At 40.4% G+C, this 19,657-nt stretch overlaps 3 protein-coding genes across 5 annotated transcripts; 1 reads left to right on the forward strand and 2 right to left on the reverse strand.

Moving 5' to 3' along the window:
* Nucleotides 1-172: 172 nt before the first annotated feature.
* clic3 (chloride intracellular channel 3) lies at nt 173-4,565 on the reverse strand. Its single transcript, XM_041059610.1, has 7 exons — nt 4,413-4,565; nt 4,117-4,227; nt 3,203-3,312; nt 1,907-2,032; nt 1,637-1,743; nt 1,371-1,546; nt 173-1,185 (listed from the first exon to the last, which is right to left on the reverse strand). The coding sequence occupies exons 2-7, from the start codon at nt 4,150-4,152 to the stop codon at nt 1,021-1,023; spliced, it is 720 nt and encodes a 239-aa protein (XP_040915544.1). The 5' UTR covers nt 4,153-4,227; nt 4,413-4,565; the 3' UTR covers nt 173-1,020.
* Nucleotides 4,566-7,829: 3,264 nt separating this feature from the next.
* Nucleotides 7,830-12,601, forward strand: LOC121195905 (fucosyltransferase 7 (alpha (1,3) fucosyltransferase)). 3 transcript variants are annotated; one of them, XM_041059622.1, is made up of 3 exons: nt 7,830-8,113; nt 9,911-10,036; nt 10,721-12,601. In XM_041059622.1, the coding sequence occupies exon 3, from the start codon at nt 10,757-10,759 to the stop codon at nt 11,804-11,806; it is 1,050 nt and encodes a 349-aa protein (XP_040915556.1). In that variant the 5' UTR covers nt 7,830-8,113; nt 9,911-10,036; nt 10,721-10,756; the 3' UTR covers nt 11,807-12,601. The 3 variants fall into 3 exon arrangements, with proteins under 3 accessions (XP_040915556.1, XP_040915557.1, XP_040915558.1); XM_041059623.1 differs by having other exon boundaries at nt 9,927-10,036; XM_041059624.1 differs by lacking the exon at nt 9,911-10,036.
* A 444-nt stretch (nt 12,602-13,045) lies between these two features.
* pou5f3 (POU domain, class 5, transcription factor 3) lies at nt 13,046-16,908 on the reverse strand. The gene is made up of 5 exons (XM_041059620.1): nt 15,915-16,908; nt 15,589-15,700; nt 15,029-15,159; nt 14,532-14,696; nt 13,046-14,443 (listed from the first exon to the last, which is right to left on the reverse strand). Exons 1-5 carry the CDS (start codon nt 16,671-16,673, stop codon nt 14,183-14,185), a joined length of 1,428 nt encoding a protein of 475 aa, XP_040915554.1. The 5' UTR covers nt 16,674-16,908; the 3' UTR covers nt 13,046-14,182.
* Between the last annotated feature and the right edge of the window lie 2,749 nt (nt 16,909-19,657).

Below are 19,657 nucleotides of genomic sequence, written 5' to 3' on the forward strand. Positions count from 1 at the left end.
TAGAACTTTGGAGTATTTTTACATATTAGTATTTCTACTTTTAATTAAATAAATGATCTGAATACTTTTTCCCACCCCTGGATTGTTGTCATCATTGGTTATATATTATATACAACACAAATGTTTAAAATATGTATTTTAGATATGTCATGACTCCATGATAAGACATCCCTCCTTTTCTGACACTTTAATTTGTATTAAATTATTATTTTTTTATTTCTGGGGATGGACAGACATGGAAACAATTTCTACAAGATCCAGAAAAGTGGTAAAATGCACAGACATACACTTGTAGACATACAATATGTACAGAATTAGATTCAATTAAAAATGTATAATATATTGCTTCTAATCATTTTTCTTTAATTTTATATATACTCTTGTTCATTATTCTCTTTGAATAGCTCCAAAAGCTGTGTGTGCACATCTATTCCTCTATACCCATTCCTCTATACCCTCTGTCATGGTGAAAAAAAACATTATTTGTAAGTTTAAAAACTTAAAGCAAAAGGACCGCGCCTGGCTTATCCATTGCCATTTGTTTTTAACTTTCTGAATGCGTAAAGAAACATGAATTTAGTTTCTGTTTTTCTTGATTCACGTAAAAATGCAATGAATTATCTGCAATCAATACTAAGTAAAGACTTAGATACAATACATACATGCATGCACAATGAGACAAAACATAAATACTCTGTGGGATTTACAGTGCTTTCTCTCTCTAGCAGGGGCTGAATAAGAAATCCACATCAGTACAAGAAGAACATGAGCATGCAATAGTACATACAGCAATTATACAAATACACATTTTAAGCAACTTTGAAGTAACAATACTTTTTTTTAGAAAGCTAATTACTGAACATGTCATTGCAAATTATTTTCATTATCCTCATACTATCTGACACAAAAAAACATAAATGAACCGTTAAGGCGTTTTGTGGCTTTTTCTCTGTTGTTCTTGGCATTTTCATTCAACTCTCCTTTGTTCTCACCTATCCTCCTTCATCTCTCCCTCTTGATCTACTTGTTCAGGTACTTGGCCACAGATTTGTAGGCAAGGAGGATCTCTGAGTCATTTGGGCAGGTGTAGCGAAACTCGTCTTGTTTGTAGGCATTGTTTAGGTAACGTGTCAAACCTTTCAGCTCTGCAGGGATGTCAAAGTCACGGTACTCCTTACACACCACCTGGAGGAGGAAGAGTTTTAAGATTGTATAATTTGCCAAAACGATGTGAGTGGCCATTTGATAATAGAAAAAAAACATCCAGGAACTGCGTGATAACCTCTATTAACTCTAAGATAATAATAAAGAGATTTCTGTCCTTCATGATGCCAGTAAAGTTTTTATGCACTGAGTGTTATGGAACTCACCTTGACAATGTTGAGTTTGGGAAGCAAGTTACAGTCTGCCAAGGTGAGCGTGTCACCATCCAGGTAGAGGCGTGAGGACTCAGTGGCATTCGGGCACTGGTCCAGCTCATGAGGGAGAAGCGTCTCTAGGTACATGTTCAGCTTCACCAGAGTTGCCAGAAATTTCTTCTCTAGCTCTGAAAGACAGTCAGGTGTCATAGTCTCTACGGGTTATGGCTACATATGAAATGAAAAATACTGTAAATTCCCTTTGAACATGCCCTTACTATCATTCAGTGCGGGGTTAGGATTCTTTATGTATGCTGAGAACTGTCGGAAGATGTCTTCTCCGGCACCGTTGGACTCTTTGTATCGACAGCACAACTTTGGATACCTGCCGTTGGTAGAATAGAAATATTGTGAGTGTGTGTCAGTGCAATAACAAATGAGACGGGTTTCAAGAATTTAAGAATACCTGAAAGAATATGTATTAAACAATCAGCTTGTGTCTCTAAATATCTCTGTGGTTGAATGTAAATTGGATGTTGTCCACTCACTGTGGTGGTGCCAAAGTCTCCTCCAGGAACTCCTCAATCTTGTTGGTGTCCGTTTTGACCTCATCATTGTAGAGGAGGAAGGGAGGTTGAGAGCCTGGAGCCAAGGCCTTCAGCACATCAGGTGCCCTGCAGCGGAATAGCAGAAAACCAACAAGTTTTACCTCAGATTGTAAAAATGACAAACTTCCTGATCTTGAGGCAAACAAAAGACACGCACAAGCATGACAACATCACTTTTACATAATGACTGCCATTTATGTAGTTTCCTCCAATGTTCTTAGGCTGCATTTCCTAATTCCTAAGTTTAGTTTTCAGGAGGAAGATAATCTTTTGAGTTTCTTTTCATTGTTGTTTTGCAGTTTATTGTTATGAATTAACACCACTGCATCACTACTTTGCTTTTTTTAACATTTATTTATTCAGTTAACTGTTAAATATAAGTATATATTCTGTAAATTGTAATCCAGTCTGTCTGTCTGTATAACTGAACGGTTAAGGACACTGGACAAAAACTGGACAGTTCTACTGTCATTGATTTATTTTTATTTTTGGTCTATTATTTCTATGCCTGATCCTTATTGTTTTGTAACATCTAATTCCTATTGATTGTTATTATTTGTCATTACTGTTACAGTCTAACATTAATGCAGTGCGGTAACAGAAAGCAGGTTGTTCCTGGGTTTGATCTTGCTAGGTATGCTTCTTATCTCAAACAGTGCAAAAACTTGAAGGTAGGCTTAGCTGGAAACCACACATCGCCCAAAATAATAGATACTGTATGAGTGTTAAAGTGTTTCTCTGTCTATATGCGTTATTATTATAGCCTTAGCATGCCTATTATACCCTTTTCAATCAATTCTTCCAGACGTAGCCTCCATGCCCCCTGCAGCCCTGCCTGAACTCTAATGTAAAACTGAAGTCCAGTTGATGATAAACAATCAGGTATTTTCCTTTCAACCATAACACTTTCTTAACAGCAGCTCCACCAGCATTGTCATGGTAGTGTTTTGCCCTACATCAACCCATTCTTTACAGTCAACTTGAAACACAAGGGACAGGAACAATCGAGTGAGCACCAGTAAAACACAATGCGGTACAGTGTGGTCTTTCCATAGATGCAACCTTCCAAAAGCCTGAAATGTTTGTTGATATTTAATGAATAATAAATAAGGTAATATAAGTATATTTATTTGATTACACTATACTGTAAGTTTATGAGTTAATGTGTCCAACCTCTGTCAGTCTCAAGGACAAGACCAAATATTTTATGAAGAAAGAAAAACAAAGTGCTCTCACCTCCTCATGTCCACAGTGGTCAGGGTAAAGTTGACCCCTTTTAACCAAAGAATCATGAAGAGTCTCTGACAGAAAGGGCAGTTCCCCACACTCTCAGCATCCACACTGGCCTGACAGATAAACAGACATTATATCATAAACACATACACTTTTTTTTTTTCAAAAAACAAATTGAAGTGAACCCAATAAAAGCAAATATGTTTTTGAAACGGCATACTGGTACATTGGTTTTGGCATTAGTGTTGTAATGTATGTGACCAATTGGTGAATACGTGCACAGGTACTTGTCGAGCCTGCTCTGCTCTGACAGTCTAAAGGCAACTTCAGAGGAATTTTAAATGGTGGGTTGAGGCTGCTTTCCACCCAGATTAAACAATGTAGTATTCAAATGGGGTTTGCTTTGTCAGCTATTTCATATTTAATACTTTCCACAACAGCTTGATATTACTGAGTTGCAGTAGAAGCTAAGATATTTTGAAAGGACAAGACACAAGTTTCCAAACTGGACAGGCCTCTTTCCAGTTTCTACAGTTCAGTGATACAACAATCCAGCACAAAACACACACCACAGCTATACTACAACTATACATCTATCATTACAGTATGATAATATTAGAGTCTTACAAGGCTTTACTCATTGACAGTTCGTAACAAACCCACTTTGAGAAGCGACAGCACTGTGTTCGAAAGTCCAACACAATGTCAGGAAATAAATAAAAGATAAGCATCTAACAAAGAAGTTAAAATACCTGAGCAGATGCTTTACAGAGCTTTAGCTCCACAAGGAAAGCAGCTTAGTAAAACTGAAAAAGGAACCTACTGATTTAGTTACTGAACTTTGGTTACATTTAGATACTGTATTTACACTGTTTTTTCTTAAACACACCACACATCACAGTTGTTGTAGATCTTACCTTAACGAAGAGTTCAATCTTCGGGGCCTCTGCCATCTTTCTTTCTCTCTTTCTGTCTTTTTCTCTCTGTGTTGTAATGTCCTCCTCTCTCTTCTGGGTTTCCTTCTGCCACTGTTGATGCAAAGACAAGCAAAAGATTTTAAAAAGAAGCTGTGATTGTGAAGTTTACATTCCGATCTAATGATGACTATTTTGCACCCTCTTTCTGTCACTTATCCACACACTCTCACCCACTTGACTCTCTCAAGATTTTAATGAAACTGGGAGTAAGATGTTTTACTGAAGCCCATACTCACACTGGTGGGAGCAGTCAGCAACAGCTGCAATAACACTGCTTTGTCTTCAGTCCACCTGTAATTTTTTTTTAATTCCACTGATTCACCTGTCCCTCTCCCTCCTCTCCTACCCTCGCTGTGTCTGTTTCTGTTTTTTGTTCATCTCTCACCACACCTGTCAGGCTTTGAGAGGCAGCCTACACCCCCTCCAGCTTTTCCAGTCTAACCAGCAAATCTGGATCTCTCCTCTCAACCTCTCAGCCTTCCAGCATATTCTCTGACAGAAATCTGTCACTCTCACTCTGTTACTGTCCCAGTTTGTCCACTTTGTTCTAAATCTGCCTCTACCTTCCCCCTTTTTCGCTCTCTGTCTCTACATGAACCTGTTGAGGCAAGTCATTAGTGTAGGTGAATTATTAGAGGCTTATGTATGAGAAAAAGGTTAACTGAACTTTCTGTTGTTTATGAGGCAAAATATGAAATGTTAAATAAATAAATAGCCATTGAACATGTACAGCACAGTTCAGTTTAAAGATGTAAGGCATGGGTGCACCTAGAATAACACACAAATAAGTGGTATTTCACAATGATTATACAACATGGCGAAGTTTATTTCCCTCAAGAATTATATTTAATCATTTTTTATGTAATTTGGCCAAAAGTGTCTTAACGAGCAAACATTACACACATATTTGATTGTAGACCATCTCATGCCAAAACTATAATCGGTTGCTACGCTTCTGAGAACGCTTTCCACAGGATTTGTAGAACCTGTCTGCAGGGATTTGCTCTCATTTAGCCACAGGAACATTAGTGAGGTCAGGTTTTAATACTGGGCCATGAGGTCTGGCTCGCAGTTGGTGCTTCATTCCAAAGGTGGTGGATGATGAGGGTCAGTGCTGTGCGCAGGCAGGTCCAGTTCTTCCACACCAGACTCAGAAAACACAGTATTTTTTTATGGACCTCACTTGGAACAGGTGTTTCCCAAACTGCTGCTAAAACATTATTGTATGCTGTAGCAATCAGATATTTCTTATATATGTGTCCACATACTTTTGGCTCTTGAGTATTGGATCTCTCTCTCTCTCTCTCTCTCTCTCTCTCTCTCTCTCTATCTGTCTCATTAATGGTGTCTCTGTGTTTTGGTGTCTCCTGCTTGTTTTTCTGTCTTCCCCTCAGTTAGATGTGTTTCTTGTGCGTTCACTTCTCTCAGTGATCGATGATGATCGGCATTCATGACAGGCAGAAAATGCTCTCATGTAGCAAGTATGTACTGAGAACAGTGAAGCTTCTGTGATTACAGAGAAACAACCACCCCAAGCAGGCTGACATGTAGAGAAACAAGGTTGCGAGCTGAGAGGAGTGAGATAAAGATCCCAAAACAGAAAGAAACAGATCAGTGGAGATATGGCTTCAGCCACACAGGACAATCTTATTCCATAGATAGGTATAGGAAGTATGAGAGAGGAAATCATAAGGGTGAAATGGTCGGTCATCAATAACTTTGTGCTGTGGAAACCACAAGTTGGATTCATAGACTGTACAGGGTTAATTCAAGTAATTTACCATTGAGTAAACTGTATTGTTTAGTTTGAGATCTCACTGAAAGGTGTTCTCCCTTCTGTTATTTCAAACACCCCTGGTAACGCCTAAAGCAACAAAACAAGTCAGTTTTTTTCTTTGTTAATGTATCTAGCATGTCAGAATCTCCAGAGTAAGCATGACACACTGAAAGCCATTTGTTGATTACCATGACCATACTTCACTACTGTCTGAGTCGACTTCTCAACAAGAAAGAAACAAACTAGTGAGCATCTGTATGGTAAAATGATTTATAAAATGTGTTGTACCTTACTAAGACAAAAACTATGTTTACCTAAATTTACAGCTAATTTAAGCATACTTATTAAGTGGTCTCAAGAGGAAAAGTTTAAATAAATACTAAACTGAAAGAATATGTACACAGAGTGTGTACTGGAGAAAGTATGGGGGTACAGTATGCTGGTTCCCTAACTTGGAGTTAGAGTCAGAGAGCCAAGATGCTCATTGTACTTTTTAGAGTAAAATAAATATTTGCCTAGTATAAACATGCTCTGTATAGATACAGTGAAAAAGAATAAAAGACAAGTAGAAAAATCAAACTGAGGTGCAAGGTACAAATGATGGTGCAGTGCATCAATTAAAATGCAGGATACTGTAAAAAAATCTTACAAAGAATAAGCAATGTACAGAAGAGTGCATCTGTGTGTGTTTCAAAAAGAAATTGCCCAATGATAATTAAATGAACAAACAACAATGGCTTTTTGACAGTTAAGTAGTGCAAAGCCTTCATCAGATGATGCTGTGGTTTGTTGGTTTAAAAAAAAGGAATTACAATTAGTCATGTTGCCCACTACACTCAAAAGACAAACCATAAACCTGTCTTAACCTAGGGCTTTTGAGGGCACAGGTGATGATCCAGCCTTTCCAACAGCAAATTACAGAGACAAATCCTATGTGAATGCATTGTCAGTCTGTAGCACACTCCCCTCTTGTGGTCATTTAGTGTACAACACACAGCAGAACTACAAACTTGAGATGAAGTGAAGGATGTGGATGGAACAGAGTTTTGATAGCACATAGAGAATAAACTGGTATACAGATCATTAAGTCCCTTCTGTGGTGCAAAAATAAAAATAAAAAGTGTCTCTGATGCTTATCTGTTTTCCACGTATTGATAAGATGTGAGCCAGATGATAAGATCAGGTGTAAGCTAACAAGGGACAAATCAACACTGATGCTTTTTCACACACACACACACACACACACACACACACACACACACACACACACACACACACACACACACACACACACACACACACATACACATTTTTTAGCAACCAGGTGACAACCAGGTTCAAACAACAGCTGAATTTAATTAGTAGAACAAACAGGTACATGATAAAAGTGGTGATGTGATGACATCAACATTATACATTTCAACAGATTTAAAAACCTCATGAGAAGTAATTTACTGTGTGACCTGGGACATTGCCCTTTACCAAGAGGAAAGGAAGTTTGCCGCTTCCTGCTGCTGATACTTGTGCTTGTTCATTTCTTGGTGCTGACAACGACATCACCAGTTCACATGAAAAGATGAAAAGCAAGCACTTATCACAAAGCAAGTTTGTGAATAATACTTTAAATAACAAGAAACTTTTTTGCACATGGTTTTTGCCCCCCTGCCTCCCTGCTTTGTGTACAAAAGTCCAAATTAATAAAATTAAAAGACTATTTTCACTGTCCACAACAGCTTCCCTGATGACGGTTCACTTGTTTGTGATCACCCTTGCATAACCACCATTTACTTCTTAGACCATCCTTAACACTTCCTCTTCTCCCTTCAGTTCACACGTGCAGTGAACAGCTAGTCAAATCATTTTGTGCAGAGGGCTCCAGAGGGATAAAGGACAACAAATAAGCAACTTATTCACTAGAAGACAGGAACCGAAGATGGTGTACATTGATGGGGAGGGTGGGATCAGGTAGCTTGATTCTGAGCTCAAAACCTACAGAGCTAACTGAGAGAGAGAGAGCCACACCTCAGCTTCCTTGAAAGGGGCTGTTTTTTGGGGTTTTTAAACCGCCTCAAGCTTAGTGCCATCTTCCTGCCTGCAGCAACAAAAAATGGTATCAGTGTTGACTGAGAATGGAGCAGAAACCACTCACCGTGTAATCAGGTTAGTGGTGGAAACTTGGGGTTTTCTCCTTTGTGCATCTCTGGTCAATGTGGTCTGTTGTCAAAATGTGCTGTTTTCAGATTCTCTTTAACATCTATTCTTTCTGTGACAAAAAATCTGCACCGCAGAGCTGGCACCTTGCACCTTGCACTTTGCTCTTAGTGAATAAATGCATTCAGGGTTGAAAGTAAATTGGCACCGTGTAACGAACTACAACAGCTGTTTTGGAGAACCGCACCAGTGCCATGCCTTTCACCACATCCTGTTTAAGATTTGTCTTTAAGTCTCAAATGCAATTGCTCATTTAAAAAAACGAATGTTTCGGATGATATCCAATCATATCTGGATTCCCTCATGTTGTGATTGTTCTGTTCATCATATTCTACAAAGACATGTCTTCATGTGGCTGTCTCTGACCCTCAACTGTCTTCTTAAAACTATTTTTTCTCATTATAAAGTAAACAACCAAATTATGCTCTTTTAAGTAAAGATTTAAGCCTCAAAAGAAAGGGAATAAAATGAAGTCTACCTGAGCAGTTTGTTTTATGGTGTCAGATGGCAGGTGCAGTTGGTAAAGTCACCCTTTTTTCACTTTTCTGTGGCGCTTCTTCTTTGCCCAGCGTGGTTCTGCATGGTTTATTAACCTAGTTCTGTTAATTTTATGCTGCAGACTGCTTTTCATGCTTATCGTGTATTCAGACAGACAAATCATTGTGCCTTGTATGAACTGTCTGAGCACATTACGGGACTTATTGATTCAAAGATGGATACTTATAAGCTTTCAGTCTGACAGAATATTTGTTTAGCTTTTTTTCTTGCTGCCCTATTATAATGTGCAGAACCATGAAAAAGAGCAAAGCAAACCTGAATTAGTGGACTAAAGCAATATTAATGAAAAAACCTGGAACATAATTTTGTAAGATAGCATTTAAAGGAAAAAGCAAAAACGAAAACATAATTTACATCCAGACAACACAGGGTTTTCTTTTACAATCAATCAAAAGTTCCAATTTTTTAGGTCCCATCCAAATTTCATGAAGTTCATAGCTACAGGACAAGACTAAACGGCACTCCCTTATAAAATAAGAGACATGTAGAGGGTTAATTTTATTAGTGAAATCCATGACATCGTTATTTAATACATTTTATGCTAGTTTCCACAGGTTTGTGCAAATGTTGAAATGATAAATACTTTTATAATAATAATAATTTAGAAGATATTTGTTGCTGTTTTTTGTTTTTTGCTTTGTTTTTATTATTTTTTTAATATGTGCTCAGTTTTTCATTTTCATGCCTGCATAAAAAAAATTAAGAATATATAACTCTCAATAGCTTTATGTCTTTTGTGTTTCTTACATCCGCCGTGAGTTTCTTAGTTATACCCGGTTTGGTAATATGTTTTTCCCCTTGTCTTACACAAAGTGAAACCCTGTGTTTCAGCATTTTGTTTTCAATTAATCTTTAAGATTTCACATTTCATAATGCACTTTCCTAAGAGAGAGAACATTCAGCAGTTAACCAATCACCTGTAAAAGAAGGAAGAGAATTGTCATATCCACAAATGACTGGATGATAACTATTTCTCCTTTTAGACACACTTGGGTTTATTTAAAAACAAACAAACAAGCTACAAATATTGTGAAATTTTTGTGCGGCACAAATCTGACAATGAAGTTTCAGTGTTTCGACATCATCTGGGAAATCCTTTATTTGGGGCTGCTGGATGGGGTTGCAGCAGTTATCTCTTCGGAGCATTTATTTATCTAAGTACTCTCTTCCCTTTTTTTTCCTGTATAGGAACAAACAGGCTTAGATAAGTTTGCCCTGGGCTGTGGTTGACCAGAGACATGGTCTCTGATTTGAGTTGGTGGTGGCTAATCGTCTTCATACTGGTGGTTACTGGCTGAGTTGGAGAGGCTGGTGGTGAGTTCTTGTTGAAGTGCTCTGATGATTAATGTGTCGGTTTCACTGGTTTTAAGAAAGTCATTGAATAATATCAGGAAGAAGAGTCTTTTGGCTTTCGAAGAAATTGTACATGATCACTGAGCATCTAAAAATAAATTAGCTCTATAGTTTCTGTAGTTTTACTTTGAAGTAAATTCAACACTAATTTAAAGGTGGTTGGTGAGGTACGGACAGGCATGGCTTATGCAAAAACGTGATTTCATCAGGAACAATTTAGTTTGGCTTTGTCTTTTTTTTCTCTTCATACTAAGAAGTATAAAGTGCTGCAAAGAGAAGCCCTGAGAAGCCACTGCAGAGATGGTGTTGCAATTTTTTTAACTTCATACTTATGAGCAAAAACGACCACACCCTGAGAATCCCCTTTTTGAAATGGTGTCTTTTCCTGTCGATATATGTCAGAACAAGATCATATGCTTAAGCTGTGCAAAATTACTGCTTGCGGGGTCCCCCTTTAAAAACTCAGAGTAGATGTTAAATGACAAGAAAGTTGGATGTAGCTTTTAAATTAAATTAAATATTGACCATGAATCAGTAGGGCTACTTTTCATTTTGTAATTTAACATTTGCTTAAGACAAAAAGTGAAGACACAAACACATCATTGCTCCTTCATAATCCTATTTCTTAATTCCCTTTTGTGACAGGAGGCTGATGGCACTAAAAAGACTCTACTTATCTCAATGAAGGCACACATCCTTTTCTCCTGTTTTTGTGTTTTATCACTGTATTTTTTAAAAGAATGGCCGAGGGGATGGGTCTGTCTGACAGCCACAAATCCCACCACCTTCTCTAAATACAACAGTAGCAGAGATGTGACCATCTTGCTGTGGTACTGGCCCTTCGGCAGGGCATTCAGCCTGATGGGTAATGTGTGTTGGGACCTGTACCGCATCCCTCGCTGTAGACTGGTGGACAAGCGCTCCTCTTTCTCCTCGGCTGATGTGGTGGTCTTTCACAACAGAGAGCTGATAGCGGGCCACCAGAAGCTGCCATTAAACCTTACGCGACCTCAGGGCCAGAGGTGGGCCTGGATGTCCTTGGAATCCCCTGATCACAATGGAAACTTGCAGCAGTATGCAGATATCTTCAACCTGACCATAACCTACAGGAGGGATGCTGATATCACAATACCCTATGGTGAGCTGTTAACAAAGGAGGATGAAGGACATCTGGTGGAAGACGTCCGTCAAAATAAGAGCTCTCTGGTCTGTTGGGTGGTCAGCAACTACCAGAGGCACCACAAGAGAAGCCAAGTGTACAGTGAGCTCAAGACCGTAGTTCCTGTAAAGGTGTACGGCAGTTGGACACAGACACGCCTCCCATCTACAGCCCTCTTACCTACAATCTCCCAATGCTACTTCTATTTGGCTTTTGAGAACTCGGTCAGCAAAGATTATATCACAGAGAAGCTGTGGAGAAACGCTTATCAAGGTGGGGCAGTGCCAGTTGTCGTGGGACCGCCACTGAGCGATTACAGAGCTGTGGCTCCACCTAATTCTTTCATCCATGTTGATGAGTTTGCTTCAGTAAAGGATTTAGGAGGGTATCTGCAACAGCTGGCAGGGGACAAGAAACTCTATAATGAATATTTTGCCTGGAAACAACATTGGAAAGTGAAGCTGTACAGAGACTGGAGAGAGAGACTGTGTAAGATCTGCTTAGAGTACAACAATTTACCTCAGAGGAAAGTTTACTCTGATCTAGAGGCCTGGGTTTACGCTACTAGTTAGTGTTTGCACAATTGTGATTAGTCATTAACTGGCAATTTACCCACAAATTTTTGACACATTTACAGGCATCATGACCTCATTTTCTGTATTAGGAGTAGCTCACTTGTCGTCATTCTATTTGTAATGCATTTTGTCATGTTGCTGCTGTGCCAGAACAATAAATACAGAAACAGTAACAAATAGATCAACGGAAGAAGGATGAAAACATGGTAGAAAACTAGGGGGAAACCAAGTTTTACTGCAGAAATATGATGAATCACATTTCTCAGGACCCAGGAAATCCTGTCCAATGTTTTTATACATTGCTAGAGATTTATTTAAAATCACAAATTAATTGATGGGCAAAAACACGTTTTAAAATTAAATCTACAACATACAGTGTGTAAAAAAGTAACAGTAGTGACAATGTGCTGAATGATCCACTAATATCAAAATGTCAGTATTTGATTTATCTGCATTTTATTTGTCTTTTGAGATGTCCAAAACTGTCATTTCATGTTTTGTCTGTTTAGCTTTATCTTATTTCTTTTACTCCTACATAAAAGCCAGTTTTCTGCTACTTCTAGAAATAAAATGTCACCCAGTCTTATTGCAGTGAGCACTATCAACTACAACTAACAGCTCAGTGTCTTCAAACCTGTGTAAAACTGAAGATACTTTCCAGTTACTGTGATTCAGTTTGCCACCATACCTCTTAACAGATTTTTAAAAATTAGTTATTCAGTCTTGTGTTTTCACACTATTTAGACAAAAATGGTTGTGAATCATCACTGGAATTGTGGAGAATTGCAAAAGCACAGCAAAGGACCCTTTACTGGTGGGATGTGAAAAGATTTACTGAGTGGGGAGGGGGGGGGGGGGGGCAATTATTCAGTACTTTGCATGTACAAATGTTTCAAAGAAAAAAGTTTTAGAGTTTTTCAGAGGCACCTTACATTTAGGGTGTTCGGAGCGGAAACTTCTCAGCACACGTAATATTTCAATAAATAATGAGTCCATTGGCACTGGAAAAACATGTTATATTAAAAACAAATGGCCAGAGTTGGAAGTTATGACAGCACTTGTACAGTTAATACTCAAGTCAGTAATGTTATTCATAAGGCAAGACCAGCTTCCCATGAATACTGAACCAACTCTGGTACTATCAAAGTGACAGCTCTTTAAGTTGGTTCTTGCCAAAAATTTTATGGTCACTTAATGATTCAAGTCACATGAGGTATTGTGGAGGGACATAAATGACATTTAATGTCTTCATTTCTGCAAATCATGGTCAACCAAGTAAAAATACACTTACTTAAAATACAAGTCCAGTGAGAACTCAGGCTTGACTTGGTACCGAGTGTTATTCAACATTAATATAAAAAAAAAAACCTTTACAATAAAATCAAAATGAGGTATTTGAATACAGTGTCTCAATTTGACAATAATTGATCAAGTCAGGTTGAGAAAATACTGACAGTGTGAAAATTGGAAAATGGTCGACTTAGCAGCGAAGACATTTGTGAGTAACAAAACATTTGTCACATTCCCTTAAAATATTACTTTGAATCTCAGCACCCATAGTTTCTGCTTCTTTGCTCAAGATGTCGATGACAATTAACAGCTAAAGGACAATATTTGGGTTTGGGATACAAACAAGACATTTTAAAAAGTATATTCAATATTACAAAAGCAACTTTGTGCAAAATCAATGGAAAAAATTCACCCTAATAAGAATTTACATTTTCCATTACAGCGGAACAAAAGTTTAGACAAATACTGTAGCTGCTCTTTTCAGATGGGACACAGAAGTACTGCACAAATAGTGGCCCAACTGTCAAAGATGAATTCTGCTTGAAGAGGCATTCCTCACATTATGATTCCTTTGATAACCCAGATAGTTCAGTATGGCATAGGTGGAAGGAAGGACCTGGTTCTTAATCCCTGCTCATATTTACACCGTCGTTTCACAACTGGACTATACTATAACACTGAATCTTACTTAGTTCTAAACCTGCAACGACTAAAGTCTATGGAATAACTTACGATGCATAATCCATGAAAACAAAACACAAAGGCACATTTAACATTCAGTACAAGTTTTAAGGTACAGTACAGAGTCCAAGTAGATGCAGGTGTGGAGTTGCAGGTCGTGGTTAGAGGATGCGGCCCATGGCAGTTTAGTTTCAGCAGAAGAACAGAAACAAGAAGCTACTTTGAGTCATTTCATTGTTGTGGTCAATAGAAGCCCCCTCCCCTGAATTGTTTCTATTCCATGATCTACTGGTGTTATCAGCCGATCAAGTGATTGGATTCTTGTCTCCAGCTTGAGTTGGGGTTGGACAGAGAGGCTTGGATAGGTAATCTTTGGATTTGGCCTGGACCACTTGAGCATGTTTATCCTGTCAGGTGACTAACAAGTCCGGGGTGAAGGGCTTGTTTCAGGACGTCGGGCCGATGAAGCGGGGGCATGTACAGTGTGGGAGGGGGGGCTCCAGGGTAGCTGGATGCAGGATAGCTCTGATTGGGAATGGGGGAAGGGGCCATGTTCAGTGGGGAAGGGCTCTGCTCATAATACTGGCCGTCGCACTCCTCATCCAGTGGCAAAGCCAGGCGCTTTCCTTTCTGTCTTCGGTTGCAGAACCAAACGCGCACAACCTACAAAGAACGACATTTGTCATTCAAAAAACGAAACCAGATAAACATATTCTTCAAAAGGAAAAAAATGCTTCCCTTATGTACTTACATCTCTTTCCAAGCCCAGATCGTCAGAGATGTGTGTGATCTCCTGAGTGTTGGGTTTGGGACACTTGATAAAGTAAGACTCCAGAGCAGAGCGCACTGCCCCCTCCAGACTGGTCCTCCTCTTCCTCTTTCTGGTGTCAACGAATACTCTCTCAATCTTGTACATCTGAGGAATCAGAGATGTGTTCACAAGAGTTCATGTATTGTTAAATATGCTATGATAAGCACTAACTAGTACTAGGCACTCAGCAGATGGTTGTCCCTTTTGGTACAAGTCATGTATGGAGGTTATGGTCCAAATATGGTATCCTGTGATCACTAAAAAGCTAATGTGTGGCTCTAGATGGCATATTATACTTCACAAGAATAGAGAACTTGGGTTCAGGTTAGCTCAGCAGGAAGTTAACTCAGCCTGAAAAGACCAACTGGTCCCAAGAGGCTTGGTGATCATCTGTTGTCTTGTAAACTAGCTGGCAGATGTCAGTGTTTCAGACTTACATCCTGGGGATTCTCCGAGGTCTCTGCCTCATTCAGCCATCTCTGAAGAAGGGGTTTCAGCTTGCACATGTTCTTAAAGCTAAGCTGCAGAGCCTCAAAGCGGCAAATAGTCGTCTGGCTGAACATCTTACCTACATGCAAACACAAAACACATATGAGCATGCAACAAACTCAGAATTGTTGACTTAAAAAATTCATGCAAGATTCAGCTACGCCAAAATCCCAGTTCTGTTAGACAACTGACAGATTTAACAAAATTTCATGAGTGGCAGTCTATATGAGACACTTTGATCACTTGCCAAACCAGTGACCTCACACCTGCATACACAAAAATAAAACAGATCAGTAGCTACCTTTCTACTGACGAAGTTCAGTTAAAGCTGAACTGCAAATCAAACTACAAAAAAAAGTCCCCATTCAGTTCCTATAGTTGCTCCAGAAAACCACCCCATCAAAGATGACAGACAAGCCAAGCAATGTCTTTTTAAATGCATCAATACAGCTTGGAACAGAAAATTGAGTACAGTATGAACCAGCCTCCATGTGGGAAACAAACTTACCATAAAGGTTACCCAGGGCAAGGCCAACATCAGCCTGAGTGAAACCCAAAGTAATGCGTTTGTGTTTCAGTTCCTTAGCAAACTGCTCCAGCTCTTCAGTGGAAAGGTTCTCCTGTGAGACAGGAAAATCAAAAATAAAACTGAGACGAAGAACTTGAGCATTTTTTGAAGATGATAATATGGTCCTCTGGACAGATCCCCTATAAACTGAACTGGTTCTCACTAAAGGAAACAGTGAGTTTAAACAATTTAAATCATGTATCCAATTTTAACAGCAATTAAAGAAAGATTAAAGTTTGGAGACATGATTCAGAGACTGGTCTTACCTCTTCAGAGTCGCTGCACCCTCCGCTGGAGGACCCGCTACTCCGCGTGGAGGAGGCCGGGTTCTGCGTCTGTGGCCCGGGGGCTGCCTGTGTTGTGTTCACGCTGAAAAACGCGTTGCCCGGAAGCCCGTTGCTTGGGGGTGAAGGGGACATGGATGGTGACGATGCAGAGGATGTTGAGGGATTTTGATTATTGCTACCGGGTGGGGTGATGTGGGCAATCCCAGGCCAGAAGGACGGGTTCCAGGCCGCAGGGTAGAAGACTCCATGGGGCATGGCGGCGGAGGCTGGCAGTGTTGGGTACTGCTGACCCTTTATCTCTGTTGAGTAGTCATCGCCAGAGTCCTTCTCAGTCTTTATTTCGGGTAGTTTGATTTGCTCCCGTGTCTCAGCTATAGGGGGACTCAGGTTTGTAGGCTGGGTAGCTGCAGTTACGCCGGGTACCTGGCCGGTGTACTCGGGCGCAGCGAAGGGATACCACTGCTTGGGTTGCCCAAACTCGCCAACCTGCAGGTCGGATCCCCTGTAGTCACTGGCCACGGGTGGGAAAGGGAAAAAAGTCTGCGCAGAGGCTGGAGTGATGCCACCGTAGGCAGGTTTGTTGTAGAGAAGACTCGGGTCTGGCAGAACGCTGGGAGGAAGCTGGAATGACCCAGGGTTGCCCAAACCATCTTGACCCAAAATCTGGGTGCAGGGGTTGGTCCGGCTGAAGTCATACGGCCTAATTTGGCACTCCGGACTCTGCGATCTGTCAGACATCTTCCAAAACGGTGTGAGAGCCTTTTACCAAGCGCGCGTCCGAAATTGAAAGTTAAAAGAATTAAGGGCGACTGATTTTAAACCTGCTCATCCGTTTCAAGTTTAGACACAAACCAAAGAAAGATAAGAGAGGAAGGTGATCTCCAAAAATAAACCAACGTCTGTCCGAATAAAGTCCGTTTTGGGAGAGTCTGTGCAAAAATGTTGGCCTAAGCAGTTGCCTTTTTGGTGCAACATAACCACCAATGCGCCTATGGCCTACTCCATGAAGTCCCGTCTTTAACACCACCACCACTGACCTCACCTTCAAGCTCAAATGCTCCTCTCCTGCCAAGGCTCCACAGGTTTTCCTAATCACAGCTGCGGGTGTTGGAGAGCGCCTTATCTCGTCACCCATTGGCTGGCGCAGACAATTGCGCACAGCTGATGATGAGTTTGTGAATGACCTTGATTCTTCCCAAAGTAGTGGGCGTGTTTTCACCTAAACTTTGAGCAAGTTTTGCTGCAGAATCAAGTATGTTTCCTGCTTTTAAGGTGAAATAACTAAAACTAAAAAAAACATTGCTCGGGAAAGCATTAGTAATTCAACAGTTTTAAGCCGCATTAAAAAAAAGCATATTTACATTGCTAAACAGGCACGGGTCACTGCTGCTCTAAATACATACTGTAACACTATAACTTGCTCAGCTCATACATGAATTATAATGCTGGGTTTGTTTAAATCATTCCTTTCTAAGGAGAGGGCTTTGATATTAAATTCCGGCCAGTGAATTCTTTTTAATCGCTAACATTTAAAATAAATAAAAGAAAGTGACCCTGTAATGCTGAGTAACTGTGATAAAAACATTTGAAATTAATTTGAAACACACGGATGCACACCAGGTTGATTTAGGGTATGGTTTTAAGAATGCCTTGACAGGCTATAAATTAGGCGACACATTTTTTTCTGTCTACTTGAGAAAAAGGGAAGCATGAGAGGCAGGGAGCAGTTTACATCCTTGAAAGATGCATGACATGCTGGTAGCGATGCTTCATCTTAGTTTTGTTGAATCTTTGTATTTGAATCACGGGTTAGGTTATTTTGCATCAGATAATTTAAAGATTTTTTTGCACGTTTGAAAAGTGAAGCAAGATTTAAATTTTAATACAGCTTTGTAAAGATGAATATTTAAAGTAGTCATAAAGTGTTTAGTCTGGACTTTGACACTCACGTTTTGGCGTTTTCTTTTTTCTTTTTATTTTTTTTTAAATCCTGACAGAAATCCATCATAAAACCACCAACACCATTCAGGTGAACTTCTCACTCATTCACCCTTGATCGGTGGCCATTCAAAAGCCTGGATGGCCGATTCACCGGTACAGATGCGCTCCCCCAGCGCGAGTTGTTGGCCGCAGATTGCGGCAGGAAGACGCACTGCGGGGAGGGAGAGGGGGTGCCATTGTACGACCTGGCCCCGGGGCACCCCGTGGATTTCAGATCCCGAGTTGCGATGGTCGACCATTAGCTTCTTTTCAGATTGGAACAATAAGTCTCAACCCTTTGATTCCGCCCCACACCCACCTCCTCCCCCTCCTCCTGTTCCCTGAAACAAACACCAGACAGGTTTCGCTCTGGTCTGCACGGCAGGTCCGGGGGTTCAGTGAGGACAAATACCTTGGATCCAGTCTGAAATGCCCTGAAGGTCCAAAACAGGTCTGATGACCAAGGTGTTGTCTGCAGGTGCAATAATCAAGTTCTTTTGCACGGGTGGCATCCATCTTGAAATGAAGGCTTGTGATACTCATTCTTTTTGTAGCTTCCAGAACAAAGTTTCTGCATTATTATTGCCTCCTGGCTCCTTATAATGGAGTGGTACCTGCCTGGTGAACAATTTGATTAGATGAAGGTGTCACTTCTGCTCAGTGTGCTGAAAGAACACCAGAAAAATATGACAGTGGAGATGTCTAGCAAAAACATAATACTTTTGCACCTCAGATTTCTCACTTCTCATGGTCACCTTGAGGGTATCTGGTTCCACACAGAACTGCCATTAGACAAATCTTCTTCTTCTTCTGAACCTCAAAAATCGTCTTGACTTACAGATCAACACTCTCTCTCTGCCCTCACAGATACAAAGCCATGTAGGTCCAGGATCAGCCTTGGGGAGACCACAAGAGCCTGGTCAATAGCTTAAAAGACATCAAACCCCAACTATACAAGCATTGTCCTGGGCCATGGACTTGGGAGTATAATTGTCATGCAAAAGACAGACAGCAAGAGAGATGGCAGACTTTAGGCAGGGCTTCAGAGAGAAAGGGACAGCAGAGCACAGCGCTCTCAGGGAGTCCAAAGGGGGGGGGGGGGGGGGGGGGGGGGGTGGCTTCAGTGCTGAATAGCTCAGTACAGTGAGGAGGAGATGTGTGAGGGGACTATCTAGGGATTTAGTTGAAACCCCCCACCCCTCACTCCCAGATGTCTCAGATCTTGTCTTTACTTCTTTTTGAGTGGCCTCTTCAAGACACCTCAGAGGTCTGCTCACTGCTCACAGGGCAGGTCCTGTCTAACGGAGAAAGGGAGAAAGTGTGAGATAAAGAAAGCCCCCTGCTACAGCAGAGCAACAGAGTGAGTGTGCTGCACACCACAACCAGTCATACCAGAAAAGACAAAACTACCCCTAACTTGTACAATTTGACCAAAACAAAACTCACAGTGACTGCTTCATTTAGTTGTACATCCTGGTCATTGCTCAATTAAGTTATTACTCATCTTCAGATTTCCTTCCACTTGCTGGAAAGTTGTACTGGGTGTATGTGTGAGAGGTGTTGCTATCATACTTATTGCATAAATTCCCCTGGCTGTGTGACTAACAGTTGGTCCTGTTGTAGGAAACTTGTTGCAGATGAGATCTGAACTCTGAGCAGGATGTTGGGTTTTTTTTTTTTTTAATGAAAATGTGATTATGACTTTGTGCCACAGACACCATCCTGATTCCAGAAAATAATGG

Source organism: Toxotes jaculatrix, chromosome 16, assembly GCF_017976425.1.
Source record: "Toxotes jaculatrix isolate fToxJac2 chromosome 16, fToxJac2.pri, whole genome shotgun sequence".
NCBI lineage: Eukaryota > Metazoa > Chordata > Actinopteri > Toxotidae > Toxotes > Toxotes jaculatrix.